The 23,509-nt window shown below is 30.1% G+C and overlaps 2 protein-coding genes across 2 annotated transcripts; both read right to left on the bottom strand.

Annotated features, from left to right (window-relative positions):
- Positions 1-849: 849 nt before the first annotated feature.
- LOC147810809 (zinc finger protein 862-like) lies at positions 850-23,351 on the bottom strand. Its single transcript, XM_087160798.1, has 2 exons — positions 23,213-23,351; positions 850-3,213 (listed from the first exon to the last, which is right to left on the bottom strand). Exon 2 carries the CDS (start codon positions 3,201-3,203, stop codon positions 1,029-1,031), a length of 2,175 nt encoding a protein of 724 aa, XP_087016924.1. The 5' UTR covers positions 3,204-3,213; positions 23,213-23,351; the 3' UTR covers positions 850-1,028.
- On the bottom strand, positions 12,553-23,384 carry LOC110282224 (zinc finger protein 862). The gene is made up of 2 exons (XM_071181728.2): positions 22,897-23,384; positions 12,553-14,914 (listed from the first exon to the last, which is right to left on the bottom strand). Exon 2 carries the CDS (start codon positions 14,902-14,904, stop codon positions 12,730-12,732), a length of 2,175 nt encoding a protein of 724 aa, XP_071037829.2. The 5' UTR covers positions 14,905-14,914; positions 22,897-23,384; the 3' UTR covers positions 12,553-12,729.
- Between the last annotated feature and the right edge of the window lie 125 nt (positions 23,385-23,509).

Genomic DNA, 23,509 nt, shown 5'->3' with positions numbered 1-23,509 from the left:
GTGGAGTTGTTTGCCTCCTGATTTAGTTTCGGTTTCCTAAAGTTCAAACTTCCGGTGGCAACGCCTAATTTAATTTTGGTTTCAACACCAGGTTTGTGGGCAGAAATAGGGGTAATGCTACTTTTTAAAAACAAAAACTAAATTAGGTGTTGCCACCGGAAGTTAGAAATTAATTTTGGAAACCAAAACTAAATCAGGAGGCAAACAACTCAACCGCCTGTATCACAGAATCGACTTTTTTTACCTACTAAGGTGTTCGCAGGCGTTTTTTACCTACTAAGGTGTTCGCAGGCGTTTTTTACCTACTAAGGTGTTCGCAGGCGTTTTTTACCTACTAAGGTGTTACTCTATAAATGTCTTATACGATCAGTGCTTACATACGCATGTGAGACCTGGACAATGACCCGTAGAGATGAAAATATAATAGCTAAATTTGAGGGGAAAATATTGCGAAGCATTTTTGGTGGAATTAGTAAAAACGGTACCTGGTTTAGAAGATCAAACACGGAATTTAACAAAGCATATAAAAAACCTGATGTCATTAAAATTATCAAAATTCAAAGGATTAAATGGGCAGGCCACATTATAAGAATGGAGGATAGCAGGACAACCAAAGAAGTTTTCAGTGCCATTCCAACAGGTAGAAGAAAAAAAAGATGACCAAACCTAAGATTTTTAGACTGCCTTGAAAAGGAACTACAAGTTTTAAAGATAATAAACTGGAGAACCTTGGCTAAGGGAAGATTGTCTTGGCATAGGCTTGTTGAGAAGGCCAAGACCCATCCTGTGCTGTCGTGCCAATGAGAAGAAGAAGAAGGTGTTCACAGTTGACCAAAAGAAAAACACGAATTACAGTAGTCATTAATATTTATTTTGGTTTAAAAACCAATGGTTAAAAATAAGCAGTGGAGACTTGCATTTTTGTCTCATTGTCCCAATTGACCTTGTATATTATTACATTTTCGCAAGACATTAAAAAAAAACTATGATAGAGATGTAAATAGATGCAAAAATTTACAAATATTTTCTTAACATCCTCGATGTGATGAAGCGTTCGATTTAGTTCTTTTTTTATACCTCCTTCGGCTCTGATTGAGCCACATGTCTATAGCGGGAAATGGATTAAATTCAGAAAAAGGTGGTCCATGCATGACTATCATCATTGAAGCTTGTAAGGAATTCACAGAAAGTGAACTGCGCTCAACTGATTTAATTAAATTCATTTCTTTATAACCTCGTCGCATAACTTCAGAATGAAAATCCAATAGCACAGTCTTCTTTAAAATGTCAGTTACAATTGGAAAATCATCATGATATTTGTGTATCGCCTGCAATAAAAACGTTCGTACTTGCGAAGTGTTTTCAGAAGCAAAAATAGAACTAATCCTGCTGCTAAAGTCATTCCATTCTCTTAATGCCAGTTGTAGACTCTCAGCTTTGTTCTGAAAAAGCAAAAAACAATTGCTGAACTCGGAAAGTGAGTTTTCCATATTTTTCTGAGTTCTCAAGCTTTCGAAATCTAAGATTTTCGTACAATTTAGATACGCTACTCTGTCTAAAACTTTATCATTAAAATAATCAATTAAAGGCTGAAATTGCTTCTGTGCATCTTCACAAACGAAATCTTTATTTCGGTCTAAATTAATAAATATGTTTCTAAAAGTTGAACAAGCTAAATTTAAATCTGACAAATATTGCTGAAAAACTTTTTCTTTTCCGTTGCAAGCACTTTTTAAATTATCACTAAAATTTACAAGGCTGGTGCTGAAATTGTAAGGTAAAAAGCAATCATCTTCTAAAGTTTTTGCAAAATTAGATACACTTCTAAATACATTTAAATATAGACCCAAGTTTAGTATGAAGCTTAATTTTGTTATAGAAGACAAAATGTTTCGTCTATCTTTACCGTGTTTGGAATCAAGGTTGACATCTTTCTGCCTTAAATGCTCAACTAACAAGCACCAATCTTTATCAACAGCTTCAAGAGTATTTAGATTAATGGGTACCATAGACGGTTTTTTAGGTAATTCACCATAGTCTTCTATGATCGAGTCAAGTTCTTTGTCTAGATTAGTTAATGTTCTATTTTCAACCTGAAGTGAGTAATAATATTGATAAATGCTAGATATTGTTTCTAATAATTCATTTTTTGATGAAAAGATTTTCGAAATTCTATGGAAGTGATGAATTTTGTGTGGTAAAAGAGGTATCATGCCTACAAATATATGTGACGAGTTGTCCTTAATGAGAGCAACCAATCCATCTATCCATGAACGCGTTTTGGAAAAGTCCACCATGATGAACACCAGCATTTGAGACCATTGCTTCAGTCCAAATCTTTCGAAAAGTTTACTTAAGTTTTCGAACATATCTTTAGCATCTACGCCCTTTGATTGGACGACTCCAAGGAATATTGTTTTCACGCTAGCACCATCAACAAATTTCAAGTACACCATTTCATGACTTTCAGTTCCTCTCGGAAAAGTCCTATCTAACACCAACGAAAACATTATGATATTTTTAATCTTTTCCGAAATATCTTTTTCTATGTTGGAAGCTATGAATTTTGAAAAACTGGTTACCACTTTATGATGGGTGGTATACGCATGTCCTAGATCCAAATTCAGTTTTTTCTGATCCGCGCACAATTGAGGGAAACTAGTGAATGGACTTTTGGACTTGACCATAAAATAAACCAGTTTGAAAATGCTAACAACCCTTTTTTTCTGCATGTCATGTTCAAAAGAATTAACGCCATTTATTTTCTGAGCAGCAAGCTTAAGGCACTTCGAATGAAGACTGGAGGTTTGGTGGAACTTAACGGTTGACAATTTAAAGTTCTTTGTTCCACGTACAAATGGTAACTTTTTTTGTTTAGAGGTACTGTACTGGTGACAAATTTTACAAAACATTACTTTTTTTCGAAAATCATAGTCTAAAAATGGAAAGAGGCTCTTCCAAGTATTCAAAAACTTTCTTTTTGCAATAGTTGCATTCCAGTCAGGGTCTTTTTTCTTCGCGCTAGGTTTACACACCTGAAAAATTCCTATTCGACAATTTTCCACCTTTTCTTTTTTATATTCTTCAGCATGAAGTTTGTCATTAATGTCAGAGAAGTTTGTATCTTGCCTCATTATCGAATTTAATGTGGCAGAATCCTTAGAAAACAATCGAATGATTATGGGTCCAGAAGAACGTTCCATCCTCAAATTTCTGAAATTAAAAACGAACTATTAATTACATGGCTATGATTTTGTAAGAGTAGGGTACAGAAATACATCGAAAAATAATACAGGACAATATGATTTTTTAAAAAAAAAATCTTTTCATAATTTCATTCTCAACTAAATAAATTAATAGTCTGCCAGAATAAGAAGATAGTAATAGCCTAGTGCAGTGGTCGGCAAAGTGCGGCTCCAGAGCCGCATGTGGCTCTTTGGCTCCTTAAGTGCGGCTCTGGCACAAATATCCACGGAAGGCGCAATAATATTTTCATTTAAAAAAAAAATTGGTAAGAAAAAAATTACATCTCATTTTGATAAATTAATCCGAAGAGCTATTTCGGGATTTTAAGAAGAAAGCAGATATTCTGAAAACAGCTAAAGAGGTACCATTGTCTGCCAAAACCATTAAAGATAGAACAATTAAAATGTATTCGAATATAACCACCCAGCATATCGAAGATCTGAAATTTATTTCGGCCTAATCAATTGCAGTTGACGAGTCTTGTGACATAATGATACGCAAGTTTCACTTTCCGTAAGATTTATGTCTCATTCTGGCCCTAAAGAAGAACTTTTAGGATTATTGTCACTCAAAGGTCAGACGGGTGGAGAAGATATCACAAATGCTGTAATTGAGTGTATGGAAAAACATCATATTCCCCTCGATAAAATTGTGTCGATTTCAACAGATGAGGCCAGAAGTATGATCGGCGTAAGAAAAGGGTTTGTTGCTATATTGAAAGAAAAAATTAATCACGAGATACTTGTTTACCATTGTCTCATTCACTCATGCGCAAACATTTCCGGATGAAATTTGTAAAGTTATGGAATTAGTGATTACCATTATCAACTCCATTTTAGCTAAAGCTCTTAATCATCGCCAATTCAAAGAATTTTTATTTGAAATGGAGAGTGAGTACGCTGATCTTCTGCTTCATAACAAGGTACGTTGGTTATCAAGAGGGAACGTTTTAGAACGTTTCGTGTCCCTTTTTCCGGAAATTAAAGCATTTCTCCTTGAGAAGGGAACGATCCACTATCCAGAATTAACAGACGATCAGTGGATTCAAAACTTTAATTTCATGGTAGACGTTACGTCTCATCTAAATCAGCTAAATCGTAAACTACAAGGGAAAGGAAACTTAATTTTTTCGATGTTAGAAGAAGTTATAACATTCAAAAATAAATTATCCATTTTTGCTCAGAATTTTGAAAGAGAAACATTGTTTCACTTTCCGAGCCTGATGAAGCATCGCCAAGAAAATAATTGATAAACACCATTTTAAAACAATAATTTTAAATATGAGGGAAGCATTTCTCAGCAGGTTTCAGGAATTTAAAAACAGCAGAACAACTTTAGCATTTGTCAGAATCCTCTTAATGCTACGATAACCGAGTTGAAATTTTCTCCTTTTGAAATTGAAATTGGTAGCTTTTAAATACAATTGCTGGATTTAAAAAACAAGGAGATATGGCCCTCTAAATTTGAACGTCTTTGTGATGAATTGAAAATATTGGAGAAGAAAAAATTTGATCTTAGTTCACAACGCAAGTGGTCTGCTTTGAATGACCTGGAGAAGGAAGACATGATCATTTTCAATGCTTGGAATGGTATTCCTGACTCTTACGATCAGCTAAAAAAGCTCGCGTTTGCTGTTCTTTCCCTTTTCGGTTCTACATATATATGCGAACATTCTTTTTCAAGCATGAACATTATCAAGAGTAAACTGAGAAGTCGTCTGATGAAAACTTGGAATAATGCCTAAAATTAAAAACAACAACATACAAACCTGACTTACTCAAACTTTCCAAGGAGATGCAAGCACATTGTTCGCATTAATAAATATTTATTAAGTATGGAATTTAGTTTTATTTAGTGTACTACTCATTTAGTGTAATAAAAGTTTACTAAACAAGGACATTTGGCTCCCAATTTTTTTTTAAATTGTTGTAATGTTCATATTTGGCTCTTTGGCTAATAAGTTTGCCGACCACTGGCCTAGTGGTTCGTAAGAAACGACACAATACACCACGACCTCAAAATGGATGCACAAAATGGATGCAATAGACAAACATATAGCTAAATTAAGTATAAAATTCCATGAAAAAGCCACCTCTTGCTCTGCAACAAATTTCAATGAAATATTCCTATATGAAAATTTTACTGAAGACAAGAACATCAGACCAATAGCACCATACTATTGCAGTGATGCATCAGATTCAATAGCATACACATAACCTCATTTTCACCATACCATCTTAGCTCAAGTTATACCTCATATTTTTACATAATAGTCTTATCACCCTACAGCACATTACTTCACATTCACTCAATGATCTACGTGAATACTCCTTTACTTTATTTGCATTCCATCACCTCATCGAAACACCACAAAGTTTAAGTTAAAGATGAATGTCAGAAGGGCCGCAAGCAGCCTCAAGTGCCCTGATGTTTAATACAGTTCAGTTTAGATTCAAAATGTTGGTAAAGTAACTTGTTTTGAAAACTCTTCCTACTTAACCCTTGCCTGTGTATTTAAAAATATTTTATTGTAATAATTAACAACCACTTTATTTTAAGAATTTTTAAAATTATATAAAATAATGTATTTATTACAACAATTCTTCTTTCCTCCTCACGAATTTAAACACGGAAGACCACAGAATTATTTCTGTGGAATCTTCCATATTTTCATATGCTATTAGTCATCTCTGCTCTGGGACCTATTTAGTTTCGCCAGATGAAGAAGTGGGGTGCTCGCGTCAGAACCCATGTCTAGTCTAGTCTCAAATACTTAGTGAGGGTCAGTTGCCCTAATATAAAATAAATTACTGATTTAGAAGTTATGTGTTCACAACAGCGGTCAGGTAATTCATGGCTGAAAGCCCTTGTATAGCAAGACGGAATTCTCACAGTATTAATATCTTGTTTTTAACATTTTATTTAAAAAGCCCTTACTATTTCAGAAATTTCTCCCTTTCCTTTTAGAATTAGCGTAATATAATTTTTTAAAATATGTGTGCTTATGACTAACTAAATATTTGTTTAATTATTTTAACAGGGTTTTACGAAGCTCTTTCGCCAAGGGAAATAAAATTGCCATAGTTAAAGTGCCTTATACATGAAGCAAAGCTATAATTTTATACTGTTTGTATCATCTTGCTGTAGGGAATTATCTTGGCTTTTAGAACGAACAAATAACTAAACTATTTTAAAAATTATTAAACTTTTTTAAAAATCATCAATTTGGCGACATGTTTCCATCTAGATGAAAATTATCAAAGCCAATGCATTATTTCCATTTTTTTAAAAATTTCTATCAGCCCATATAATGCAACATTAGAGTAAGTATTTAAATATTTAAAAATTCGATCACAGACGCTTTTCATTTTTTTTTTTCGGAACTGTGGCTTTTCTCCATACTGACATTTTACTCCTTTTGCGGAATAAACATTAAAAGCGATAGCTAAAAATAGACTTAACTTGACATAACGATCATGAGTAGGACTAGGCAATATAAGAAATTTTATATCGTGATGCATCGTCAGTTTTGCAGAAAGTTGGATTTCTATCAAAACTTCATACTCAGATTGATTTAATTCAATTTATGAATTTGATGTATATGTTTTGCTTAAGAAAGATATTAATGTTATATTTTTAAAAAATGATCGCGCAAATAACGAAAGATTTCTTAGTTTGAAAATAAATAATAAAAAAATTAATAAAATTGAAATTTATCAATATATTTACCTAACAATATAGAAAGAAAATTTAAAAAATAATATCGTTAAAAATTATTTGTGTGCTTAAAACAAAGTGCTAAATAAATTTAAGAAAAAAAAAACACTTTTAAGACAACACTATTTCTTATCATTATTATTTCACATAAATAATGAAGTTAAATTGAATAATTACCGAATTCTGAACGAAAAAACAAAGTAAGGTTTAATTTCTTAAAAACAAAAACAAAAGAATTATGATATTCGATAATATATTCAACGGCCAATATTGAAAGAAAATTAAAAAACACGATTATACTCTTTAATAAAACGAAGTGCTAAATGATTTTAAAAAAAGAAGTCGCAACCGTAAACATTACTAATTTTTTTGAATAAACAAAGTTGATTGACTTATGTCCAAATCCAAAAGAGGAAAAATAAGTTTTGTCATAATTTTATTTATAAAAATGAAAACAACTAAAGATTTACAAATTTAAACTCAGTAATAAAAATCCATTAAATTATTATTTTATCCAAAAAGTTTTTAATAAATTAAAATAAAGTAAAAAATAGCCTAACAAATTTAATTACTTTTTAATTTAATTCTTTATGGGCACCTTAAATTAGATTTCCGTTTGCTATAAATTCAATAATGTAAAATAATACTTAATATCAAAATTAATTTTCACATTTAAAAATAAAAAAGAAAGTTTTGTTTCAAAATAAAATTTACCTAATTAATTAAGAAACACCTCTTTACATATTCTTTTCAATAATAGATTACGTTCAGAACAAGGTAACTATCACAAAGTCAGTCCCACTGAGAATAATCTACAAGAAGCGATATCAAGTCACGACAAAGAAGAAAAAAAAACTAAGATAGAACATGCTGAGTATCAGATTGATAATTTGATACTCAGCATGCCTAGACGTTGTACTGCCTGTATTGCATCGTCCGGGAGACATACTCAGTATTAACCATCATACTAGCCATGTTATACTGTTTTTTGTAGATAGGTTCTTTCTTGAAAGTTGCTCCAGGGAGTAAAAATCGCAATTTTTATTAAATTTTGTCAAACATATAGCATCTTTTTTGCTCTTTACCTTTTGTTTAATACATAGACTTTACAAATAAGTCAAATTTGTTTGACTTCTGTCTCTTTCTGTGCCTGAACTTCATTATCCTTAATTTATGGACATAAGTGTAATTGTAACGCACAAATTTTATTTTCTTAACAATCGTAAATTTAAGAAAAAAAAGCAATGAGATAGAACAAAATACATTGTTTAAAATCGAATTTTTAAAGAAACATTTTAAGTATTCTTACTTAAAACTTGACGAAAATAACAAATTCAAACTCAGACCTTAGGTTATAGTTCAAAATATGTATAATGTAACACAAAATCTACATTCAAGTTTGAATATTATCTACTAAAAGTATTAAAATCCCAGGAAAGTGCTGCATCACGGAGCTTGTGCTATGAATGAATTTTAATGTTTAGTAAAAAAAAAGAAGAAAAAAACTTAACTGCGAGCATAATTCTGAAAAACAACAATGCTCCTTCGAAACGATTGCGTGGTCCTAACTAGGCAACGATATACTACTTATACGTACTACTAACATAGCAAAACAAAATTTAGGGGTAGTATTTTTTATTAGATCAATCTCTTATAGCCTATTTATATTCCACTTTTTAAAAAAATACCTTAAACTCCTGCAAGAAAGAAAAAAAATTGGAGTTTAAACTTGTGCAGTATTCATTTTTCATAACCCATTTCAACATAAAAATAATATATAAATCTTATACAAAAATAACAACATTCATTAATTGTTCGAAATAATGACATTTAATAAATAATAATTACCACTTTAAAAATAAAATAATTTTTTATATATTTTTTCAAGCGAAGTTGTTTTCCAATCTGTTTCTAAACTTCTTTTCCCTAAAATTTTTAAAATGTGCTCTCAGGCTTACTATGAGCGGGAGCAGTGGATCGTCGAAAGGTCGCTCTCCATATATTATTATTATGTGTAATTTAATTATTACTTCCGGTTACTGAGAATTTGCCCTGCTTAAATGACGTTACAGAAGAGGTTTAAGGGGAAAAAAAATTATCGAAGATTGAAAATCCTAAAACTAGTATATCATTTGTGAATTTTTTTTCAACATTTTTATTCACCATTTTCAATTTCTTCAAAAACCTTGAAATTTTTTTAAAAAACATTTAATTTTTATAACTTATGTTAATATTATTTGAGAATTTTTCAGGGATGTTTTCACTTTTTGTAGCAACTGCAAAAAGTTTACAATTTTACAAAAAGTACGAAAGCATAAGGAATAATTAAATTTTTAAAAATTGTTAGAAAAAAATAAAATATCTCGTAAACGTTGCATATTTACTATATAACTTATAGATTGTTTTGAAATTTTCTAGCTCATTTTCCTCAATAACAAAAACTGGAGGGGAATTTTTTTAGCTTTTTTTCTTCATATTAATAATACTGTTGGGAAACTTATAAAATTACAACCAAAAGTACTGCTAAAGAGTACACCATAGCTTCACTGAAGTAGCATTGATGGCTGATAAACATTTCATATTAAATCATATTGCAGCATATACTTTTAGATTAAAAGAAGCTATTTTCATTAAGTTGTTCTATTGATCTGAGTTGTTCATGTAAACTCAAGAGACTTTGTTTAGAGTGGTGAGCTGTCTTGCATTTGAAAGTTACTCAGGGCTAAATTACACCAAATTTGTTAGATTTTTAAAAGAAAAAAAACTGATGGCTTACTTTTATTAAATATTTTTTTTTATCTGTACTGAGATCAGAAATGTCATCATACTCTCTTACTTCTGACAAATATTCTTCAATCCATTGAAAATTAGTGAAAGGCAGTTGACCAAACTCTTGCCCATTTTTCCAAAAAATCCTTGAGGACTCACTGTCATAAGGGTAATTCATAACATGCCTCAGAGATGCCAACAGCTCCGGACATGCCAAAATTATTAAAAAAGCGGTAAATAACTACCAAGCAAATTTTACAAATATTTGGCTTGATTTTTAAAGAGATGCCAACTTGCTCCGGACAGCAAATATATATTTTAAAGTGGTAGTTCATCAATTGTGATTCTTGGTTTAATAAATTCAATTTAGTAGATTTTTATCCACCATTATTTCTAAATAATTCTTAAATAATTTCTGATGAGACACACCTTTCTTTTTTCATCAAATTCTGATTTATCACCTTGCAAAAAAGACGAAATTTTAAAAAGCAAGCTTTTATAGTTTAAGTGCTGTAATGGTTCAAAATTTTGTTACTCTAATGTTAGTTTTGTGTGTCATATTTTTCTTCCTAACTTTTAAAATCTGCAACACAATTTTCGCCTTCAGATCAGGACTTTAACAAAATTTTTTACTTAAGTCTGAACGAAGTGCTTATACTTTCTACCTTAATAATTAAGATATCCGATTGTTTTCGACACAATTTCTTTTAATAAAAAGGGTCATTTAAAATTTTAATTTTATGTTTAGTAAGCAAGGATTCTAAAATTACAATTTTAAAGTAAAGCTAAAAATTTTATAACATACCTTTCCAAATAAGGTCAAATTTGAACTTAAAAGCTACAAAGATTTCATATTCAGCTAACAACTAATTGTAACGCACAAATTAGAAGAAAAAAATACTTCTAAATAATCGTAAATTTAAGAAAAAATGAAATAAAATGAAGTTTGAAATAATGGCAATTAATAAATTAGGATTACCACTTTAGAAATAAAATAAGTGATGACAAAATTTATCGATATTTATCTGGTGAGATGACAAAATTTATCGGAGATTGAAAATCACTAATTCCCAAAACTAGTATATCATTCGTGAATTTTTTTCAACATTTTTATTCACCATTTTTAATTTCCTCCAAAATCTTGAAATTTTTCAAAAAGCAATGAATTATTACTAAATTTTTAAAACTCAACTTAATATTATTTGAGAATTTTTCAGGGATGTTTTCACTTTTTATAGCAACGGTAAAAAGTTCCAAATTTTACAAAATTATAAAAATAATTAAACTTTTAAAAACTGTTAGAAAAAAAAATATTACTTGTAATTTGTATTTACTTTAATACTTATAGATTGTTTTGAAATTTTCTTCTTTCCTCAATAGCGGAAACTAGAGGGGGATTCTTTTTTTTTTCATATTAATAATACTATTGATAAACTTATAAAATTACAACCAAAAGCAAACAAAAGTACTGCTAAAGAGTACATCATAGCTTTATAGAAGTAGCATTAATGGCTGATATACATTTCATATTAAATCATATTGCAGCGTATACTTTCAGATTAAAAGAAGCTATTGCCATTGTGTTGGTCGATGGATCTAAGTTGCTCATATAAGCTCAGGAGACTTAGTTTAGAGTGGTGAGCTGTCTTGCATTAGAAAGTTAATCAGGGCTAAATTACACCGAATTTGTTGGATATTTACAAGAAAAAAAACTGATGGCTTACTTTTATTAAATAGTTTTGACTTGTACTGAGATCAGAAATGCCATCTAGTCCTAGTGTTTTGATTCTATTGGGCATCTGGGCCGCGAAGCGGCCCCTATCTCATTCATCTGGAATTTTAGAACAGTTTTGGTTGAGCAATGAGGTAAGCAGGCAATGGAGTTGCTTTTATGACAGAAATGCCATCATACTCTCATTTCTGATAAATGTTCTTCATTCCATTGAAAAATAGTGAAAGGTGAATAGATAAAAAAGAGCCGATTCTACGACACAGGTGGTTTAGGCTGTTGAGTGAAGTGGAGTTGCTTGCCTCCTGATTTGGTTTCGGTTTCTAAAAGTTCTAACTTCTGGTGACAACGCCTAATTTAATTTTGGTTTCGGTTTCAACACCAGATTTGTGGGCAGAAATAGGGGTAATGCTACTTTTTAAAAACAAAAACTAAATTAGGTGTTGCCACCGGAAGTTAGAAGTTTTGGAAACCAAAACTAAATCAGCAGGAAAACAACTCAACTCCACTCAACCGCCTGTATCACAGAATCTACTTTTTTTACCTACTAAGGTGTTCGCAGGCGTTTTTTACCTACTAAGGTGTTACTCTATAAATGTCTTATACGATCAGTGCTTACATACGCATGTGAGACCTGGACAATGACCCGTGGAGATGAAAATATGATAGTTAGATTTGAGAGAAAAGTACTGCGAAGCATTTTTGGTGGAATAAGTAAAAACGGTACCTGGTTTAGAAGATCAAACACGGAATTTAACAAAGCATATAAAGAACCTGATGTCATTAAATTTATCAAAATTCAAAGGATTAAATGGGCGGGCCACATTATAAGAATGGAGGATAGCAGGACAACCAAAAAAGTTTTCAGTGTCATTCCAACAAGTACAAGAAAAAGAAGAAGACCAAACCTAAGATTTTTAGACTGCCTTGAAAAGGACCTACAAGTTTTAAAGAAAATAAACTGGAGAACCTTAACTAAGGGAAGAATGTCTTGGCATATGCTTGTTGAGAAGGCCAAGACCCATCCTGTGCTGTCGTGCCAATGAGAAGAAGAAGAAGGTGTTCACAGTTGACCAAAAGAAAAACACGAATTACAGTAGTCATTAATATTTATTTTGGTTTAAAAACCAATGGTTAAAAATAAGCAGTAGAGACTTGCATTTTTGTCTCATTATCCCAATTGACCTTGTATATTATTACATTTTCGCAAGACATTAAAAAAACTATGATACAGATGTAAATAGATGCAAAAATTTACAAATATTTTCTTAACATCCTCGATGTGATGAAGCGTTCGATTTAGTTCTTTTTTTATACCTCCTTCGGCTCTGACTGAGCCACATCTCTATAGCGGGAAATGGATCAAATTCAGAAAATGGTGGTCCATGCATGACTATCATCATTGAAGCTTGTAAGGAATTCACAGAAAGTGAACTGCGCTCAACTGATTTAATTAAATTCATTTCTTTATAACCTCGTCGCATAATTTCAGAATGAAAATCCAATAGCACAGTCTTCTTTAAAATGTCAGTTACAATTGGAAAATCATCATGATATTTGTGTATCGCCTGCAATAAAAACGTTCGTATATGCGAAGTGTTTTCAGAAGCAAAAATAGGAGTAATCCTGCTGCTAAAGTCATTCCATTCTCTTAATGCCAATTGTAGACTCTCAGCTTTGTTCTGAAAATGCAAAAAACAATTGCTGAACTCGGAAAGTGAGTTTTCCATATTTTTCTGAGTTCTCAAGCTTTCGAAATCTAAGATTTTCGTACAATTTAGATACGCTACTCTGTCCAAAACTTTATCATTAAAATAATGAATTAAAGGCTGAAATTGCTTCTGCGCATCTTTACAAACAAAATCTTTATTTCGGTCTAAATTGATAAATATGTTTCTAAAAGTTGAACAAGCTAAATTTAAATCTGACAAATATTGCTGAAAAACATTTTCTTTTCCGTTGCAAGCACTTTTTAAATTATCACTAAAATTTCCAAGGCTGGTGCTGAAATTGTAAGGCAAAAAGCAATCATCTTCTAAAGTTTTTCCAAAATTAGATACACTTCTAAATACATCTAAATATAGACCCAAGTTTAGTATGAAGCTTAATTTTGTTATAGAAGACAAAATGTTTCGTCTATCTTTACCGTGTTTGGATTCAAGGTTGACATCTTTCTGCCTTAAATGTTCAACTAACAAGCACCAATCTTTATCAACAGCTTCAAGAGTATTTAGATTAATGGGTACCATAGACGGTTTTTTAGGTAATTCACCATAGTCTTCTATGATCGAGTCAAGTTCTTTGTCTAGATTAGTTAATGTTCTATTTTCAACCTGAAGTGAGTAATAATATTGATAAATGCTAGATATCGTTTCTAATAATTCATTTTTTGATGAAAAGATTTTCGAAATTCTATGGAAGTGATGAATTTTGTGTGGTAAAAGAGGTATCATGCCTACAAATATATGTGACGAGTTGTCCTTAATGAGAGCAACTAATCCATCTATCCATGAACGGGTTTTGGAAAAGTCCACCATGATGAACACCAGCATTTGAGACCATTGCTTCAATCCAAATCTTTCGAAAAGTTTACTTAAGTTTTCGAACATATGTTTAGCATCTACGCCTTTTGATTGAACTACTCCAAGGAATATTGTATTCACGCTGGCACCATCAACATATTTCAAGTACACCATTTCATGACTTTCAGTTCCTCTCGAAAAAGACCTATCTAACACCAACGAAAACATTCTGATATTTTTAATCTTTTCCGAAATATCTTTTTCTATGTTGGAAGCTATGAATTTTGAAAAACTGGTTACCACTTTATGATGGGTGGTATACGCATGTCCTAGATCCAAATTCAGTTTTTTCTGATCCGCGCACAATTGAGGGAAACTAGTGAATGGACTTTTAGACTTGACCATAAAATAAACCAGTTTGAAAATGCTAACAACCCTTTTTTTCTGCATGTCATGTTCAAAAGAATTAAGGCCATTTATTTTCTGAGCAGCAAGCTTAAGGCACTTCGAATGAAGACTGGAGGTTTGGTGGAATTTAACGGTTGACAATTTAAAGTTCTTTGTTCCACGTACAAACGGTAACTTTTTTTGTTTAGACGTACTGTACTGGTGACAAATTTTACAAAACATTACTTTTTTTTGAAAATCATAGTCTAAAAATGGAAAGAGGCTCTTCCAAGCATTCAAAAACTTTCTTTTTGCAATAGTTGCATTCCAGTCAGGATCTTTTTTCTTCAGGCTAGGTTTACACACCTGAAAAATTCCTACTCGACAATTTCCCTCCTTTTCTTTTTTGTATTCTTCAGCATGAAGTTTGTCATTAATGTCAGAGAAATTTGTGTCTTGCCTCATTATCGAATTTAATGTGGCAGAATCCTTAGAAAACAATCGAATGATTATGGGTCCAGAAGAACATTCCATCCTCAAATTTCTGAAATTAAAAACTAACTATTAATTACATGGCTATGATTTTGTAAGAGTAGGGTACAGAAATACATCGAAAAATAATGCAGGACAATATGATTTTTTAAAAAAAAATTCTTTTCATAATTAAACACATTATGTTAGTTGAGCCTTTCAAAAATACTTAAAAAGAATAAGATTTTGAGTCAATTTTTTGTAATTTAACTCATTACATCACACCCTGTGATTAACTAAAATGATAAGAAAATGTATAGTATAAAATATACCATTCAACCTGCCCCGTTGATGTTGATACAAAATGTTTGGTTCTGGAAGATTTCTGTGGAAGTAATACTTATATTTCAAGTATAAATCTTGATTTTTAAATTTAGAAAAAAATTGTTTAACTACCACGAGAAATCAGTAATATGTATAACAGGCATATGAACAACATAAAACATCGATACATTTGATGCAAAGTCAATACAAACTCAACTAAATAAATTAATAGTCTGCCAGAATAAGAAGATAGTAATAGCCTAGTGCAGTGGTCGGCAAAGTGCGGCTCCAGAGCCGCATGTGGCTCTTTGGCTCCTTAAGTGCGGCTCTGGCACAAATATCCATGGAAGGCGCAATAATATTTTCATTTAAAAAAAAAACTTGGTAAGAAAAAAATTACATCTCATTTTGATAAATTAATCCGAAGAGCTATTTCGGGATTTTAAGAACAAGCAGATATTCTGAAAACAATTAAAGAGGTACCATTGTCTGCCAAAACCATTAAAGATAGAACAATTAAAATGTATTCGAATATAACCACTCAGCATATCGAAGATCTAAAAATTTATTTCGGCTTAATCAATAGCAGTTCACGAGTCTTGTGACATAATGATACGCAAGTTTCACGTTCTGTAAGATTTATGTCTCATTCTGGCCCTAAAGAAGAACTTTTAGGATTATTGTCACTCAAAGGTCAGACGGGTGGAGAAGATATCACAAATGCTGTAATTGAGTGTATGGAAAAACATCATATTCCCCTCGATAAAATTGTGTCGATTTCAACAGATGAGGCCAGAAGTATGATCGGCGTAAGAAAAGGGTTTGTTGCTATATTGAAAGAAAAAATTAATCACGAGATACTTGTTTACCATTGTCTCATTCACTCATGCGCAAACATTTCCGGATGAAATTTGTAAAGTTATGGAATTAGTGATTACCATTATCAACTCCATTTTAGCTAAAGCTCCTAATCATCGCCAATTCAAAGAATTTTTATTTGAAATGGAGAGTGAGTACGCTGATCTTCTGCTTCATAACAAGGTACGTTGGTTATCAAGAGGGAACGTTTTAGAACGTTTCGTGTCCCTTTTTCCGGAAATTAAAGCATTTCTCCTTGAGAAGGGAACGATCCACTATCCAGAATTAACAGACGATCAGTGGATTCAAAACTTTAATTTAATGGTAGACGTTACGTCTCATCTAAATCAGCTAAATCGTAAACTACAAGGGAAAGGAAACTTAATTTTTTCGATGTTAGAAGAAGTTATAACATTCAAAAATAAATTATCCATTTTTGCTCAGAATTTTGAAAGGGAAACATTGTTTCACTTTCCGAGCCTGATGAAGCATCGCCAAAAAAATAATTGATAAACACCATTTTAAAACAATAATTTTAAATATGAGGGAAGCATTTCTCAGCAGGTTTCAGGAATTTAAAAACAGCAGAACAACTTTAGCATTTGTCAGAATCCTCTTAATGCTACGATAACCGAGTTGAAATTTTCTCCTTTTGAAATTGAAATTGGTAGCTTTTAAATACAATTGCTGGATTTAAAAAACAAGGAGATATGGCCCTCTAAATTTGAACGTCTTTGTGATGAATTGGAAATATTGGAGAAGAAAAAATTTGATCTTAGTTCACAACGCAAGTGGTCTGCTTTGAATGACCTGGAGAAGGAAGACATGATCATTTTCAATGCTTGGAATGGTATTCCTGACTCTTACGATCAGCTATAAAAGCTCGCGTTTGCTGTTCTTTCCCTTTTCGGTTCTACATATATATGCGAACATTCTTTTTCAAGCATGAACATTATCAAGAGTAAACTGAGAAGTCGTCTGATGAAAACTTGGAATAATGCCTAAAATTAAAAACAACAACATACAAACCTGACTTACTCAAACTTTCCAAGGAGATGCAAGCACATTGTTCGCATTAATAAATATTTATTAAGTATGGAATTTAGTTTTATTTAGTGTACTACTCATTTAGTGTAATAAAAGTTTACTAAACAAGGACATTTGGCTCCCAATTTTTTTTTAAATTGTTGTAATGTTCATATTTGGCTCTTTGGCTAATAAGTTTGCCGACCACTGGCCTAGTGGTTCGTAAGAAACGACACAATACACCACGACCTCAAAATGGATGCACAAAATGGATGCAATAGACAAACATATAGCTAAATTAAGTATAAAATTCCATGAAAAAGCCACCTCTTGCTCTGCAACAAATTTCAATGAAATATTCCTATATGAAAATTTTACTGAAGACAAGAACATCAGACCAATAGCACCATACTATTGCAGTGATGCATCAGATTCAATAGCATACACATAACCTCATTTTCACCATACCATCTTAGCTCAAGTTATACCTCATATTTTTACATAATAGTCTTATCACCCTACAGCACATTACTTCACATTCACTCAATGATCTACGTGAATACTCCTTTACTTTATTTGCATTCCATCACCTCATCGAAACACCACAAAGTTTAAGTTAAAGATGAATGTCAAAAGGGCCGCAAACAGCCTCAAGTGCCCTGATGTTTAATACAGTTCAGTTTAGATTCAAAATGTTGGTAAAGTATCTTGTTTTGAAAACTCTTCCTACTTAACCCTTGCCTGTGTATTTAAAAATATTTTATTGTAATAATTAACAACCACTTTATTTTAAGAATTTTTAAAATTATATAAAATACTGTATTTATTTCAACAATTCTTCTCTCTTGTTCACGAATTTAAACACGGAAGACCACAGAATTATTTCTGTGGAATCTTCCATATTTTCATATGCTAATAGCATACATGCCAACTTTTACGCATTTGGCGTAAAATTTTATATTTAAAGTGGTAGTAAATATATATTTTCTTTACTTTTATAAACTTAATTTTTAAATGATTTTGATCACCACTGTTCTTAAAATAATTAAGCATATATATTAGTATGCGTTACTACCATGGTCGTCAGCTTAAGCTTTTCAAATACAACATATTTTTTTGCTTAAAATTGAAATTTTAATTCCATTTCAATACCACTGTGAAAAATCATAATGAAAGGGATTAAAAGTTGGCAGGTATGTATTAGTCATCTCTGCCCTGGGACCTATTTAGTTTCGCCAGATGAAGAAGTGAGGTGCTCGCGTCAGAACCCATGTCTAGTCTAGTCTCAAATACTTAGTGAGGGTCAGTTGCCCTAATATAAAATAAATTACTGATTTAGAAGATAGGTATTCACAACAGCGGGCAGGTAATTCATGGCTGAAAGCCCATATATAGCAAGACGGAATTCTCACAGTATTAGTATCTTGTTTTTAACATTTTATTTGAAAAGCCCTTACTATTTCAGAAATTTCTCCCTTTCCTTTTAGAATTAGCGTAATATAATTTTTTAAAATATGTGTGCTTATAACTAACTAAATATTTGTTTAATTATTTTAACAGGATTTTTCGAAGCTCTTTCGCCAAGGGAAATAAAATTGCCATAGTTAAAGTGCCTTATACATGAAGCAAAGCCATAATTTTATACTGTTTGTATCATCTTGCTGCAGGGAATTATCTTGGCTTTTAGAACGAACAAATAACTAAACTATTTTAAAAGTTATTAAACTTTTTTAAAAATCATCAATTTGGCGACATGTTTCCATCTAGATGAAAATTATCAAAGCCAATGCATTATTTCCATTTTTTTTTTTAAATTTCTATCTGCCCATATAATGCAGCATTAGAGTAAGTACTTAAATATTTAAAAATTCGATCACAGACGCTTTTCTTTTTTTTTTTTCTTTTTCGGAACTGTGGCTTTTCTCCATACTGGCGTTTTACTCCTTTTGCGGAATAAACATTGAAAGCGATAGCTAAAGATAGACTTAACTTGACCTAACGGTCATAAGTAGGACTAATCAATATAAGAAATTTTATATCGTGATGCATCGTCAGTTTTGCATCGCGATATAGCGATGTATCCCGATATAGTATTTTTGAAATTCATTTACTTGTAAGGCGCAGAAAGTCGGATTTCTATCAAAACTTCATACTCAGATTGATTTAATTCAATTTATGAATTTGATGTATATGTTTTGCTTAAGAAAGATATTAATGTTATATTTTCTAAAAATGATCACGCAAATAACGAAAGATTTCTTAGTTTGAAAATAAATAATAAAAAAATGAATAAAATTGAAATTTATCAATATATTTACCTAACAATATAGAAAGAAAATTTAAAAAATAATTTCGCTAAAAATTATTTGCGTGCTTAAAAACAAAGTGCTAAATAAATTTAAAAAAAAAAAAAAAAAAAAAAAAAAACGCTTTTAAAACAACACTATTTTTTATCATTATTATTTCGCATAAATAATGAAGTTAAATTGAATAATTACCGAATTCTGAACGAAAAAACAAAGTAAGGTTTAATTTCTTAAAAATAAAAACAAAAGAATTATGATATTCCATAATATATTCAACGGACAATATTGAAAGAAAATTAAAAAACACTTATTATACTCTTTAATAAAACGAAGTGCTAAATGATTTTAAAAAAAGAAGTCGCAATCGTAAACATTACTAATTTTTTTGAATAAACAAAGTTGATTGACTTGTGTCCAAATCCAAAAGAGGAAAAATAAGCTTTGTTATAATTTTATTTATAGAAATGAAAACAACTAAAGATTTATAAATTCGTTCAGAACGTTCAGAAAGTAGCCAGGAAGATGACAGATTTTCATGGGACAAACAAATTATTAACAGAAAAAATTATCTTAAACGAAGTTTTAGTAAACAATACCCTCTGCGTATATTCTAGAAATGCTTACATAGGATAAGATAAAAAAAATAAATAAATTTTGAAAAATGTATGGGAAGTTTTAAAACTAGTTATTATTGGAAATATTGTTTGTGACATGCCAGGAAAATGACATTTTTGATATTCAATTAAATTTTTTAAGTATACAAAACAGTCAATGCTAGTGCAAAGTCATTTTAAAATGATAGCAGCAATGCTATTTATTAATTTTTTTTAAAAAAAAGTTCTTTTAATACTATAGTATTAGATCTTGGAGCAAGGGACAATGAATTGTCATGTTTCGTGAGAATCACCCATATACATAAGCTGAAAATGATTAAATAAGCCGAATTAGGGTTTACTTCGAATTGAATTGTTAAAAGAACTGTTATAAACGTTCAGTGACGGCGGAAGTTTATTTTTGAGTGCACCTCACACTATTGTATTGATATATTTTGCTTCGTCTATATTGATACAATATTAGAAAGCACTCCTTTTTGCAGATATAATCGTGTGAGCTGATGAAAAGATTATACTTTTTATTTTCCGGATTTTTATTAACTTTTTTCTCCTCCCTTTTCGGATTTTTTTTTAATTATTTTTTTCCCTTTTTTCATTGTTCTGTAATTTTCCTTGTTTTCTCTACATTTTGAACTTGTATATATATATATATATATATATATATATATATATATATATATATATATATATATATATATATATATATATATATATATATATATATATATATATATATATATATATATATATATATATATATACATACATATATGGATATCATGACATCGGGAAAATTAATTTCTTCTGTTTTTTTTCAATCATCAAAAAATTAGTACTTCCCTGATTAATTTTTGTGTTTAATCCAGTTTAAAAAATAAAATAAAAAATTTCTTTCTTTTTTTTTTCTTTGAGCGACGATTTTGTTTTGAGAGTAGCTAAATAAAAAATTTAATTTTCAACTTTCATATATATATATATATATATATATATATATATATATATATATATATATATATATATATATATATATATATATATATATATATATATATATATATATATATATATATATATATATATATATATATATATATATATATATATATATATATCATTTCACGGTATTAAGTTTTATTCTGTTCATTGTGACGTAGAAACCAAGAAACCATTTTTTTAAAATTCGGACACAAAAAAATTTAAATTAAATTGCACAAATATTAAGTGAAAATTTTTAATTTTAGAAGGAGCTGCGTCACTTTCTTTTGAAAAAATTAGAAGGGCTAAAGACCCCTGCGATCCCCCGGTCCCTGTAAAGGTTGAAAAAGTTTATTACGGAAACATATTTCTTTATTAAAGAATTTAATTATTTTGAATCGAAAAGTGCGATCGGAAATACTGATGAAATATTTTATAAATACTTGTTTTTTTATTATTATTTGTTCAATAGTATATTGTTTTTGAAAATCTTATATCGGTGTCTGGAAAAAAGAAAACACACTTTTAAAATGATGCTATAACGACCATAATAATTATGAAATGACCACCTCGCATAAATATATTACGCATGTATAAAAGTGCATCGTAAATATTAGACACTGTAATTCAGCTAATGAAGAAATATTTCTGAATAAATTCTAACTTAGGAAAATCATCCCAAGAAAAAGCATTAGTTGGCAAGTATGTAAATATCAATTTGACCGAATAAGTTTTTTAGGAATCCAATTTCAAAAAGTCGTATCTTTAAAATTTAATTTTTTGATCGATTTTGATCAAATTTAGTATTCTTCATTTAAAAATTTTACACTAATTCGTACGCCTCGCAGTTCAATTTATTTATTATTTTTTGCTTTTATATTATTAAATAAAGTAATAAATAATTATTATTTTACACATTTTATTATACGGACTATTAACGATTCTTTGTATCGAAACACAAATACTTTTGATTTTTTTTTTTTTTTTTGTATCATTGGATTTTCTTCATTATTTCAATTTTTAAGGTATTGCATTTTCTTATTTAGTTTTCCCATTATGGGGCCTCTGGGCACAGTCAGTTTTTGGTTTAAACACTGATTACAGAAAGGCCCCAGTATGTTAGCAGACCAGTGTTTCCCCTGATAAAGTGCAGTTTTTGCTAACATACATATATCAACATATCTTTAAAATTTCGTTTTGCTTGTTTTTTGTTTCTAACCTTTTATTTAAACTGTTTACATGAGACAAATTTGGTTTCAACAGCTTTTGGCACTTTGCCATTCTAACTTATTATTTTACTAGTTTTTATCTTAAAATTTGATTAAATCAATTTCATGCTATGATATGCTTCTTTGTATTGTTAACATTTAAGAAACATAATCTTTGGATAAACAAATGTTACAATTGTGTTCAAGAAAAAAGAAATGATTTTTTAAAAGTTTATTTATTTATTTAATTTTTTTTTATTCGCTTAAAAAGTTTTCGAGATCTAGCGAAATACACGAAAGGGGAAATGGGAAATTAACATTAAAGGGTTCAAAAACTTTCAACCATTCCCCTGTCTAAAGGGATTTGGACCCATATTTTCCATATTTCTACATGAGTCAAAACCCATCAAATCAAATTACACAAATTAATTAACATATTGGAGGTCATCTCTTTGAAGTATTAAAAATGAGTTCCAGTGAAAACCAAGTGAATCATTAGATCAAAAATTATTTAGAGTGTTCTTTTTTTTAATAATTTATTTCATTTACTTATTTATTTATTAATTTATCCCTCAAATCTTATGTCAAAATCTTACTACTATTTACATATATTCGAAGCATATTATTAGTTGTCTACTCTAAAGCCAGAATTAAAATACTCTTTGTCACAAAATGAATTATTGTTTAAATGATTTGTAAAGGTTTTACTAACATTTGGGGAAATTTTTTTCACAAAAAACTTACCTTTGAACTGAGAAACTTTTTAACAATGAAACGAAAAACTACACATTTTTAAAGAGGATAATAAACCAAAATTCAAGGTATTCAAAATGAGGAAAAAGTTCGCCATCGTTGGAAAATCTATTAAACTGATTTAAAATCTTCCTCTTACAGACTAAAGTATTTGGTTCAAATTCTAAAATTTAATTATTTCAATTATATTTTTAATTGAATAGTGAAAACACTTTAAAAAAGAATGAAGTATCTCGCATTATTAATAAGAAAAATGTAAATATTGAATAATTAGATATAGTAAATAATTGTATAAACATGCAGGTACCCTTAAAGAGTTAAAGGACTTGATAGGTTGGATAATAACTTATAAGGACTTTCGTCAAAAACCTTATTAATTTTAAAATTTTCCGCTTTCCATATAACAATGATATTTAAAACAAAATAGCTGTCACAGAGGTGCAATACCGTAAGTTGTCTGCTACAGACGCTGTTTGTTTATAAAAGTCTGACGGCTACAGTTAATTTAGCTCTCATTAACTAACGTGCTTTTAATTAAAATATTTTAAACCAAACCTTTGATCATTTAATAATACTATATTTATTTAAGAATTTTACTGAAAAC

This window comes from Parasteatoda tepidariorum, chromosome 4 (genome assembly GCF_982258835.1).
Source record: "Parasteatoda tepidariorum strain Cologne lab strain chromosome 4, Ptep-v5.0, whole genome shotgun sequence".
NCBI lineage: Eukaryota > Metazoa > Arthropoda > Arachnida > Araneae > Theridiidae > Parasteatoda > Parasteatoda tepidariorum.
This window is presented reverse-complemented; position numbering and strand designations above follow the sequence as displayed.

Excerpts from the sequence above, each read along its gene's own strand:
- LOC147810809 (XM_087160798.1), bottom strand. The coding sequence starts at position 3,203 with ATGGAACGTTCTTCTGGACCCATAATCATTCGATTGTTTTCTAAGGAT.
- LOC110282224 (XM_071181728.2), bottom strand. The coding sequence starts at position 14,904 with ATGGAATGTTCTTCTGGACCCATAATCATTCGATTGTTTTCTAAGGAT.